Source organism: Argentina silus, assembly GCF_951799395.1.
Source record: "Argentina silus genome assembly, chromosome: 18".
Taxonomy (NCBI): domain Eukaryota; kingdom Metazoa; phylum Chordata; class Actinopteri; order Argentiniformes; family Argentinidae; genus Argentina; species Argentina silus.
Genome location: NC_139672.1, coordinates 5,529,535 through 5,542,297, shown reverse-complemented (window position 1 = coordinate 5,542,297; position 12,763 = coordinate 5,529,535). Strand labels below are relative to the sequence as shown.

Below are 12,763 nucleotides of genomic sequence, written 5' to 3'. Positions count from 1 at the left end.
TATTGTCGATGACAAATAGGACACTGTGCCTCTTCCTTTTCCGCCAAACTTTTTAATATGTTCAGTTAAGAATGGGTCAAATTGTGATAGCAATTCTAGGATGCCAAGGAAATTACCGTTATGGGTTGACCCAAACCGTTCATCATCTCCCCTAGACGCAAGTCCTCTTTCACCCAAGAACTTGACCACTGCTACAACCAATGTTCCCTCTAAGCTGCGCGCCTGCGCAATCGCGCACTGCTCGCACATTCTCAGCGCACAAAATCTATGCAGCGCATAAAATAAAATTCACCATAAACGTATTAATTAATATCTAATATTAGACCTAATCTAATCTAATTAATTAGACCAATAATGTGTTTTTTGTACCATTTTTCAATGTAACACAGTGAGTGACAGGTGTCCAGCCAATGATACGATACGGTTTACTGACGCTACGCAGCCAATCATAGCATTGATAGTGCTTGCATATGTCCCCTGCCCATACGCACCATGCAGGTTAGCTAGCTAACAACAATGCGGCGGAGTTGCTGAGTTGCCGCCGGTTGCTGCGTTACGCACATTTGAATTTGCCGCCAGTTGCTGCGTAGCGCAGCATTTTTGATTGTTGCTCACAGTGGTCCTCAGTGTGCTCAGGGAGCTTGTGTGTATGCCCAGACACATGAAAAATTAGAGGGAACATTGGCTACAACTCTTTTCAAATGTCCCTCCAGTATTTACGTTCCCCATCAAGTTGCTGCATGAGATCTGCATCTATAGCACTGCACTTTGTCCACATGCATGGTCTGTGTTCTGCAGTCTTTTTGTGTTCCCCTATTCTTTCAGAGTGCTTCCAGTCACTAAGCCCCTGACTCAAGCCACCGAGCTTGCTGGAGAACAGTTTGCATGCAAAACAGTAGACACAACTCTATCTCGGACTGAAGCTGGGTATTTTTCACTGCGGTTTTGGAAGGGGACTTCTCCTCTTTCAATAAGCACTGACTTAACAATGTCACTGGAAGTGCTTTGCCATAATGCAGGGTCAGTGACCTCATAGCACCAGGAATGGCTTGGTTGCTGATTTGATTCTTGTGAACTGCCCAACTGCTCCTGAGGTGGAAATTATGGTTCTTGTATACCATTAGCTGTTGAGGGTTCGCCTTCAAAGGATGGCTCTGGGGGAGTGACAACATTACTGGAAACTGAAGTAATGCTAGTTCCTTCCTCACGGCTGACAAAAGTGCTGCTGTCATCATTATTACTATCATAGGGTTTTTGAAAGAAGTTGGCAATGAGTGGATCACTTTGAAGCAAAACTGCCTCTCTTGCCTCCTTTTCTTTTTTGGCTTTCCTTTTGGAAGCACCACTATTCCACTATTCCAATCTACTTCCGTGGATCTAAAAACAGACGGTCTGTTTTTTTTTACACGTAACTAACTAGTTAAGTTGTGTGTCACCTAACTAGTTAGACAGCTGAGTTTTAGGCGGATAGCTAGTTAACTAGCTGGCTTTTTAGTGCAGCTAATTTGGTTGTAAGGTCAGCTAGCTGGCAAAAAAGGCAGCTAGCTAATTAATTTCTGTTAACAAGGTGAATCATATGGGCAGTTAGCTTGTAAGCACGGAGGGGTCTGGGGGGCCCTAGTGGTGAGCTCACATTTTAAACACCAAGGAGCCCGGGGGCCCTCACATTGTAAGCACTGAGGGGTCTGGGGGGCCCTAGTGGTTAGCTCACACTATAAGCACCCAGGGGCCTAGTGGTCAGCTTGCGCTGTGCGCACTGAGGACCCTGGCGTTCAACTTCCTTCGGAAGTCTTGGGCCACGCACCGCGCGCGGCCTGAGACTTGGAGGCCCCCTGGCAGTCTGAGGCCCCAGGGCACTGGCCCCACTGGCCCGGTCCATAATCCAGCCTTGGCTGAGTGGACGAGGAACTTGGCCTGGCTGAACATGCAACACATGACTCCTCTCAGTCCTCTGCCCATCCACTCGTCCTTCAGGGTCATCATTGGCTGCCCATCCCCTCGTCGTCAGGGTCATCATTGGCTGCCCATCCCCTCGTCCTTCAGGGTCATCATTGGCTGCCCATCCCCTCGTCGTCAGGGTCATCATTGGCTGCCCATCCCCTCGTCCTTCAGGGTCATCATTGGCTGCCCATCCCCTCGTCCTTCAGGGTCATCATTGGCCAGGTCGTGTTATCGGCCATTTTACAGAATAGAGCTTTTAGAGGAAAAGGGCATCTCAGTGGGACAAGGACAATAGCACCACAGGATATAAGCAATAGATGGCAGACTAGGTTATAGATTCAGAGAGGAGAGGACAGACACAATACATTGTGTTTGATTCAGTGAAGCACTGTTATAACTAGATCCCGATGCATGGCTGCACGTGAGGATTGTAAAACTTGATTGTGACACTCACACAAAAATGCATGGATGTGGAATTCCACTCAGCATTATTTGACGAGTGACTGGAAGTCAGGAAGAAGTAACTGTGGATATTTGTGCTTGAAAATGGCCTTTGAAAGCCAAGCAGCTTATGATCCCAAACACCTTATTTATCAAGCTCAAGGGTTGAAAAGGCCAAAAACTCAATCACACACTAGTATATTTCATACTGTTATTGAAAAATGACAAACATGCATTGATGTAATTTGACTACTTTGGCACCTGTGCACTACACCACTAACACCTATGGTTCCAGGCACCATTTCAACAAACACACAGGCTATCTATCTAGCAGCAGCTCTGAGTTTGGGGCCCAAATAGCCCCTGGTCCCAGGGCTATTTCTGGACCCACTGAAGCTTCATCTGTGAGTGTATTGATCTCAGTTCAGAGGGCTGAGTGCTGCTGGGGATCATTGAAACCCAAGACACGGGAGAACCATAATTCTCTCAGCCAGACTGTCCGGGTGTGTGTGTCTGTGTGTGACTAGATTTTATATAGAGTTATATAGAGAGAAGATCCATAAGGGGATATTGATGGGCACCTCAGTCGTTTGTAGAGATGACCTTATTAGGATGAGCATTCTATCGCAGGGGAGGAGGGATTGAACAGGTGGAAATTGATAATTTAGCCTCTAAAAAATGACAGAAGAATTCACACTGTGTGAGGGTATTGAATCCTTTCCCTATTACATTATTGCGACTCTAACCTCGTCCCCAGGCTCGAATGAGAGAGCGGGCTGGTGGGCGAGATTATTGCAACTCTAACCCTCTTTCCTCAGCTGTAGCCAAACGCTTCTATCAGATAGTGGTGGAAAAAAACTGTTTTGTGAATTTAGAATAGGCAATAAATTAGCCCATTATGAAATTATCAGCACCTAATTCCCTACAACTAGAGTAATGCGATAGAGTAAATTAGTCATTGATTCATACTTCATTGAGCAATCAAACTTTCACCTTCATTAAGCCCTACCTAGGCACGAAATGAATCCATTATCAAAGGAACGCCTTTGCAATAGTTAACACTTGGCTCAGTAAACAACAAACACACATTTCATTCAAAAAGCTAATCGCACAAGGGCATTAAAATAATGACGAGCTCAACCTGGAGAAAATGGCTCATGAAAAAACATAACTGGTAACCATTTTCAGAGATCTCCTGGGCTCTGGCAAAAACTGAAAATTACATTTGCATTGCAAAAATGCTACCTTCTTGGCACATTATTAGCACCACCATGGTCCAGTGAGCAGTTTAAATCCAATTTCAATTAATCAGGGATTCAAGAAATATTTACCAAGCCCTTCTCTCTCTCTCTCTCCCCCCTTTCCCTCTCTCTCTCCCCCCTTTCTCTCTCTCTCTCCCCCCTTTCCCTCTCTCTCTCCCTAATTTCCAACCTGCGTCGTGTCCATGGAAATGAGAAAGGGAGATGGAAACAGAAACTCCTCTTGTGATGACCATTTGGGCATATTACTTTATTCATCATATTACTTCAAGCATGTTGATCTTTAAAAAGTAATTCCAGTGCAATTGAGAAAGTTTTCCAAAGTGGAGCTGCAGACAGTTACACACATTATTACAGTGTCTTGGAACGTATTCTAATTCACAGCTTCGAGCTCCTCGGTGTCCACATCTTGACATGGTCACACCATACCCATACAGTGATCAAGTCGGCACGACAGTGCCTGTTTTTCCTCAGGAGGCTGAGGAAACTCAGCATGGCCCCCCAGATCCTCACAAACTTCTACTGGTGCAGAGTATGAGAGTATCCTGTCCGGCTGTATAACCGCTTGGTATGGCAGCTGCACCTCGATCGGAAGGCCCTGCAGAGGTTGGTGAAAGCGGCCCAGTTAATCACAGCTGTGAGCTCCCAGCCCTTCAGGACATCTACTCCGGGAGGTGCAAGAGGAAGGCCGATATCATCGAGGATGTTCCTACCCGCAGGCCATAAGACTGTTCAACTGCCCCCCATCCCCCCCCCACCCCCCCACCCCCCACACACACACACCCCGTTCCATTGGACATTACTTCTGACCCCCCTCCCGGAACTATAGCTCAACACTACCCCCCCTGTTTAGTGAAACTGCTCATTGCACATTTGCACCATCTGCACCAGTACTATCAACATTGTGAATATTGCTGCCACATACATTATTTTATTAATATGATATTGTATTGAATTGCTGATTTGTTTGATTGATTGTTGATGCTGCATTGTTTAGGAGCTACATTACCGCAAACACATGTGATACCATTTCTCATTCCATTTCAATGCATTACAATGACCCCTTCCTCCGATTTCTACCTCCACCAGCCTCCATTGGTATGCACTCATAGACTGCCAGACGGACTAGTGTCATTTCCACTGCCAACCTGTCTCTGTAGAAAGCAGTGACGCGTGACAGGGCTCTGACCTTAATGGTTTGCTGCATAGATGGGACACACTAATGCTGTGTCCTTCAGCAGGTCACATAACCTGCATCTCCTCTGTGAATGTGAATGAATGTGGATGGAAGATCAGTAATGTAGCCCTCTTTTCATTGCAGCATAATGATTTCTTCATTGTTCATATTAGAATACTCACCTCATTGAAGTCTCTGTATGGGGTATGCAGCACAAAACACAGTTGTTTATTCAAAATACATAGGATTTTCACATTCATTGAATCAATGGATATATTTGTTATTGGTATGGATCTAGAGTCTGAAGTGGGAGGTTGATGCACCAGCAATGTGGCTGAGTACTGGAGCACACAGTACAGTAAACAGACAGGAGTGTATCTCTCTGACAGGAATCCTGTGGTGATCCCTATAAAGCCCAGCAGAGGGGGCAGTGCTCTCTCTCTCACACACACACACACACACACACACACACACACACACACACACACACACTCGCACGCACGCACGCACGCACGCACGCACGCACGCACAGCTGTCCAGCGAATGTCGACATGAGTTCTGTCTGAAACTGAGCTTGCTGGTGACTTGATTTTAAAAGGATTTTTTGAGTTTTTGAATCACTCTCTGTTCTGTAATCCTATACATAACTCTGCCAAATAGCAACTGCTATTCTGTTACGTTATTAAGCAGTGAATATCAATCAGGCTGCTACTGGAGGCCCATTATTTGGCTCAACTAAGTCTATAAATGTTCTAATATAATTTATCAATGTTTCTTGAAAAGCTAAAAACATATGTGTATTTAGGCTACTACACTGGAGGTGGATTCTTGTGATCCAGTGGTACCAAATGTGTTATCCATCCTCTCTCTCACAAAATGCTGTGATTACCACAGCATCAACTGGCGGAACTGTAAATCCCTTTACTAATACAGTTGCCCTTGATGGAAAATACCACTCCAGTTGTGTTCTTCTATCAACTGTGACATTTAAATACAAATCCTTCAATTCAGGTCACCAAAACACCCTAATCCTGGTAGCATGATAGCACATCATTGTGACACAAAGTGCCAAAGAGACACTTAATCCTGATCAGTCTGTTTTTTTGTTTATGTGTGTGCTCATCAGGGGGCAATGATCAGCCTCTACTCCCTCTTCAGAGAAACCAAATCCCAATTCCTCAGTGTGTGTTGTTGTGTGTATTCGTGTGTGTTTGTGTATGTGTGTGTGTGTGTGTGTGTGTGTGTGTGTGTGTGTGTGTGTTTGTGTGTGTGTGAGTAGGGTGCTTTAATTTGCCAAACCTCACTCTCTACTTTTGTATATGTGTAATGTGATGTCAGTCAAATAGAATATAATCCATTTAAGTAAGAGATTAAACAGCGTGACTCTCTCTTTGGTACATAATTTGCAAAACAATACCATCTTGTCTTCAGAAATTGGTCTGAAGAGACTATATATATGCCTGTACGTGAAGGTTGATGTGCACTCAAGAAAGTGAAGAATTACTAATTAACAGGGAAAAAACGTCTGTTGTGCTACTTTAGAATCTTACGGAAACATCATCTTGCCTTGAAAAGAAAAGCTGCACTCAGAGACTCAAAAGTAAATACTATAACTGACTTTCTGGAGATGGAAACACCTTTAAGAATACCATCACCATCACCATCACTCTCACTCTCACTTCACATGTAGGTTTTAGCGAGTGACTGACACATCTGCCATGCTTTTCCCTGAAACAGAGCACTTTAAACAATTGTGCCTTTCATCTGTTAATGTCTGCTCTGGGTTCATCTGTTAATGTCTGCTCTGGGTTCATCTGTTAATGTCTGCTCTCAGGCTCTCAGATGTTTTCAGTGTGACCTGGTTATCCTCCTCGGCCACAGCGGATCATCATCAGCTCTAAAATATCAACATATTAAAAAAGGACACATTTCCAGCTCTCGCTCGTTTGCTAAGAACTGGGACGGTGCTGGAAACAACTCCACCACACCATCTGCTCCAGTCCGAAGATATGTGGAAAGAGAAGAGACCTATGGTAACGCTGCTAAAGACCGTTCCTTCTAGACAGATTCTCATAATCCCGCATTTAAAACTACACTGTTCCGGGCATTAAAAAATTAACACTGGCATTAACTTTTCATGGTTGCCAGTTTTCTATATCCTGATATTAGAGTTTTTAAGTGCTAGTGCTTACACAGATGGCTCAAGTAAGAGAGCCAGAGAGAGAGAGTCTCTCAGTCTGCAGTGCCAAGGACAAGGCCACCCTGATGAAATTGCCATGGCTGCTCGCCATCTCCCAAGGAGGTCCAAATGATCCAGGCCACAACTCAGCCAGGGCTATGTGGCACCTCTAGCACAGTCCTACTCCTTTATCACCAACACGAAGAAAACTGAAGATCACTTCAGCTCTGCAGTACTGTTCCCTTCAAATTAGTAAGTAGACGCCCCTAATACATCCTCCCCGGCTTTTTCAGAGTGTGCTAATCTGTGGTCACATAAAAAGCATTACCCTAATGATGAAAGAGAGAACAGGGCACAACATACCAATCATTCTCAGTTGAAGGGCATAGGCAGCAGGGGGGGCCTGGCTGTTGAAAATAAAAGCCTGGCTGGTGAAAAAACATCGATCAGCAGAAATCCATTTCGATTTGCCAGATGAGGGTGCAAGATTACTGACATTTAGCATTGGATATTCTCCCTGAAACTCATCGCTGTACCCTGGGGGACAACTCCATCACACCGCTAATGATTACTGACTGTGATACCACAGAACATCCAAGCTCAAACTGGGCTCAGAACAAGTGCATAAATATGCTATTAATAAAAACAGTTGAAATAAAGGGATGCTATTTCAATTCACAGCAGTCTGGTGGGTCATGGGGGAGGAGGAGGGGGTAGGCCTTCTTACCAGACATAACCAATGTTCCTGAGACTGAGACATACATTGGGGACCAGCATTAGTCAATCAGTATTCCAGAGCTGGCCAAATTACTCTGACGATTTGCTAGACTACCAGACTATAAAGACATCTGGCATGTCTGTACATTTTCCTACGGTTTTTATTTGTCTAAGAACCGTGTCCAAAAAGAACATTTCCCCTGAAGGATACCACACTGCAAGTCTCTGCATTACTAACTAAGTGTGCTTATATAGCTTGCCAACAATGAAACAAAAACTCCTTCATCCATACTGAAACATCATAAGAAAAAGTACAAAGATGCCCTCATACCACAGGCATTATGAATCCAATCAAGGTCAAGTTCAAGTTAATTGTCATAATAAGGCCACTATACTATGATTTCCTTCTCAATTTATATGTTCACCGATCCTTGAGATTCAGTGGTAAACTGGAAAGCTCTATAGATAGAGCTAGTAATGACATTCAACCAAACATCTCAAAACCATGTTCTTTTAATGCTGAATCATTGTCACGGGGGTAAGCAAAGTTACCAAACCACATTTCTAAACCTTCCTTAGGATGGAGATAAGGGAGTATTCTGAGCCAATCATAACAAAGAACTGGTCAGCTGATCCAGGACACAGCCCTCTTCCTGTGTCCTGGATCAACATTCAGCGGCGAGTTAGAAACCCTGGCCAGCAAAAACAACATAAATGTTGACCAAGTCTGGAGGCCAAGGATTCTCTAAACAAGCCTTTGTTTTAAAGCTTCTCTCAAATATTGGAAACTATCAGTTCCAGCCTAGCTCAGTGCTACTAAAATGCACCCAGTCACTAGCACCTGTTCTGAGCGGTGAGTCTTTTTGAGGGCAACAAACAGGCGGTGGGACCACTGGCAGTGGTAAAAAAAATAATAACAAGTAACAATAACATCTATGGGAGTCTATGAGAGTCCTCACTGCAATGCGGTTGTTGACAGAATCAGGGGGAAGCGAGAGCGCCCCGTCCCATGAGTAGGGTCAGCAGCTGCAGCAGCAGACAACAACAACAACAATAACATCCACCTGCTGTCTGAAATCAATAAGAGCTGGAAATGGGAATCTGCATAAACAAACTAACAGAGAAAAACACTGCAAACCCAAACAAAAGAGTGTGACCAGAAATATTATAATACTAAATAGAGGCCCTCATAAACAAAACAAGGACGGTAAAATGAACAGATGCAGCATAACCAAGAATAATGAATCACTGAACTGATGCACAATTCTTTGTTTTTTTATCACAGGTCAGGTCAGGCAAAGAAACTTCCAGAACTTTCCCCCCAACATAAAAAACAGAGAGAGGCCTATGTTATGTTGTTATGTAATAAGTATAATTCACACCGGTAGTGATATGATGTGTCACTTCTGTAGACTACTTCTCTTAGACTCCCATTGGAGATAATAGCGGTAGCATTGATATCTTTGATTATGAGTCAAGAGCCCTCAGGAGGGGCCCTCTGCTGTGATCAGACCTAGCTCCCACTGGGCAGGCCATTGAGTTATACTGAGATTATACTGGTCTGACCTGACACTGCAACTGTTTGTTTGTGCGTGCGTGCGTGCGTGCGTGCGTGCGTGCGTGCGTGCGTGCGTGCGTGCGTGCGCGTGTCCATCTCTGCCAATTTACTAGAGGTTTGACTGGAGCAACGTTTGAAGGCAGAATCATGCAGTATGAGGGGATCAGAAATTTAAGACCCCGGTTAATTGCCTTACATTATTGCAGTTGTGGATGAAAACATCAGACTTGACATAGCTTTAAAGGTCTGCTGGCCCTAAAATGAGCTAAAAAGCCTGTTTCCTCTATGGGGAGCAGCCAAGGCACAGAGCTTGCGGTTGGACAACACTAATGCAATTACAGGGATTTTCTGCCTGCTCAGAGGTCTGGTTCAAGGGCAGAGCACAGTCAGATCAGGACACACTGCATGGGACCAGCCACCAGCCATTACTCAGAGTTTCAGCCTGCTGCAGATAACTGCCATCTCACTGTCTGGTTGCTGAGGAGAAACACACACAATTACAATAAATGAAATTATAAAAGCCAAATGTCCTTGTCAAACAGTCTTTATTACCCTGCCCTCTCTCTCTCTCTCTTTGTTTTTTTTTTTGTTTTGTTTTTTTACTTTGCCTCATGTCCTAAGTCCAACGTGCTGCTATCACTTGCCAAGTCCTTCCCCTAATCCAGGGATGAAGACTTGTATCATCAGGATCATCAATGTCTACAGGTAAACAAGCACAACGAACCTGATACAAAACTGGCACCATGTAGAGCCATGGGCTGGTGACAAATCCTCTCTCCCCCTCCAGTAAGAGCAGTGTCACTTAACTTTAATGACCTGTGCACCATGACTCAACCAGTGTGATGCCGATGCCTTGTATAAATAAACAGAATCTAACCTGAGAGATCCAAACCTCTGGCTGTGTGTTCTGAGGTTACATGTAGTATATGGGCCGCTGATTCCTTATGGCCGGTGGTTGAAATAGATATGAATTGACAACATGGTCCTCTATGGCTCAGTCGGTAGAGCATGGTGCTAACAACGCTTAGGTTGTGGGTTTGATTCCCACTGGGACTGTATATACTGAAAAATGTATGCACTCACTGCAATGTAAGTCACTCTGGATAAAAGCATCAGCTAAATGGCATGTATTGTATTACAACATTGAATATATTGTGATTTGTTACAACATGCTGAGCTTGATAATGTCAGTATACTAAATAGAAGGGCAGTTCAATCTACTAGTTTTATCTTCACTAGATGATCTTCATTTTATCCACATGTTGATGAAAAAATCCCCTCTCAGCAGCTTTCTGACAGCGGGGTCAGCGAGCCTCATTAAAACTGTAGCACACCGGATTACTGCATTCATCTCCCTGTGTTAGCAGTGGTCGAGCTAACCCCTAGCCCCTAGCCCCTAGCCCCTAGCCCCTAACCCCTAGCCCCTAGCCCCTGACCCCTAGCCCCTAATGCGTAGCCCCTAGCATCCTGCCCAGGCTGCAACACCTGGCTGTGGGCATGGCCACTGTGGATGTAGGTTACATTACCATGATAAAGCAGACACACGCTCAGAGTTAGGGTGTTGGCTAAATAAGACTGAAAAGGAAGGCTGCAGAAAATGGAAATGATTCAACATGTGATGTTGCCTGTTTGTTTTAATTAACAAAAAAACAACACAGGCAAGGTCATGTATGATATCAAAGCAAACTGTGACAATAGTGACAATATTTATGTGAAATACATATATTTTTATATGAATGTGACATATATTCTGTCACACATTACTGTAAACCAGGTAGGTTTTATAAAGGTTTAATTAAGCTTCCAAAATGAGGCCCCATAAGCAAATTAATTATATAATGGGGATCTAGTATGGAGAGAAACTACAAAGAAGCACACTGTAAAAGCATAACATTTAGAAATTCAAATAATCCAGCTCAACTTTAAAGCCTCAAATTCTAATCAGTGACTCAACAATCAGTAGAATTCTTTCTGAATGTCACAGTAGTGGCTGAGGACACATTCAACACCCGACCGGTGCCCTATAGTGTGCCTCTAAAACTGCGACAGGTTATTCTTTATCAGCCAGCCTTCAGCTGTAACACAATCACAGGAGACAAGAAGAAGTAGAAAAGTGCCTTTCATCGCTGAGAGTATTTGGAACTGGGGCACTCACAATGACAATCACCATTCACCACCCCATTGATTTCACTCTCAAGTGTGTGTGTGTGTGTGTGTGTGTGTGTGTGTGTGTGTGTGGGTGTGTCTGTCTGTCTGTGTGTGTGTGTGTGTGTGTGTGTGTGTGTGTGTGTGTGTGTGTGTGTGTGTGTGTGTGTGTGTGTATGTGTGTGTGACAAGTAACATAGCAGTTTTCATCAGGCTGAAAGCTGCAGCCTGTCCAACTCCACACACAGCACTTCATGGGTGAACTCTTCCCAATTAAAACACAGGCTAACAAAGGGTTCCACTTCATAGCTTATTCACAAGCTCTCATTATAAAAATGAACTGGAAAACAGGCTGTGATTCAGAGTGTTCTGAATGTCGTAAGCTATTAGGATTACTGTATTGTTACTCTCTTTGCACAGCTCATGATCTGGCAAGTGAGACTTGTGCGTTGTATATAGGGGCATGCCAAGAGTTTGTCCTCTCTGCATTGCATTTCAGTGGTGTCATCGCTGACACTGGCATCAATGACATTGATGGTGACTGTGGTTGGTCAATGATCCCTGTTTTACACGTCTCTGACAACTAGCGGTTTTACAGGCTACTCTGTGTTACATACAAAATGAAAGGGAACACAAAGGTGTGTGTGTGTGTGTGTGTGTGTGTGTGTGTGTGTGTGTGTGTGTGTGTGAGTGTGAGTGTATGTGTGGTGTGGTGTGGTGTGGTGTGGTTGCCAAATAGTTTCGTTATTTGAGTCATAGACCTACGTCACTTTCTGGAAATGTTTTAATGTGAACTAGACTTAAAGCTCAACCTACAGATTTTAGCTTTGACAATAGCTAGACTTTTAACAATAGCTCTACCCTTGGAACATTTGTTTAGCGACTTTAATTAACTTGGGTGCAATGGGCGAAATACTTGCATACTCAGTGCCAAACTGGTGTCTGTTTTACTAAAGGGTATTGGAACATGAGAACAGCATGTGAATATAAAGTAGATTTAATGTAACCGTATATGTTGGCAGTAGGCCTTTCCATTTAATTTCCACGTTATTTTGTACCCATGGATGGTCGTTTTCCACCAGTGAACCACAATAGGTGGCCAAAACACTAACGCTTCACATCAAACGAGAGCTTTCACCGACACAGTATAATAATCAATCATTCAAAGCAAATGTCTTATTTTGCGGCCATACGTTTATTTTAAACTATACTGATAGTCATAGAATGCACAGAATATGTTCTCTATTTAGGAGTAATTTATGTGAGAACCCCGACTTACCTTCCACATCCAGGCCATCCTAAATTCTATGCAGACAATGGTGGACCGCTTGTTTTCGTGGCGAGCC

General features: G+C 43.9%; 1 protein-coding gene across 1 annotated transcript in view; it reads right to left on the bottom strand.

Moving 5' to 3' along the window:
- The window catches only part of st6galnac3 (ST6 (alpha-N-acetyl-neuraminyl-2,3-beta-galactosyl-1,3)-N-acetylgalactosaminide alpha-2,6-sialyltransferase 3), a gene marked incomplete at its 3' end in the record, with an annotated part of 34,660 nt that extends 21,897 nt beyond the window's left edge, over positions 1-12,763 (bottom strand). Inside the window, exon 1 of the mRNA XM_083689800.1 lies at positions 12,697-12,763. Coding sequence (XP_083545926.1) covers positions 12,697-12,714 — 18 coding nt within the window. The 5' untranslated portion in view covers positions 12,715-12,763. The remainder of the gene's footprint in view (positions 1-12,696) is intronic.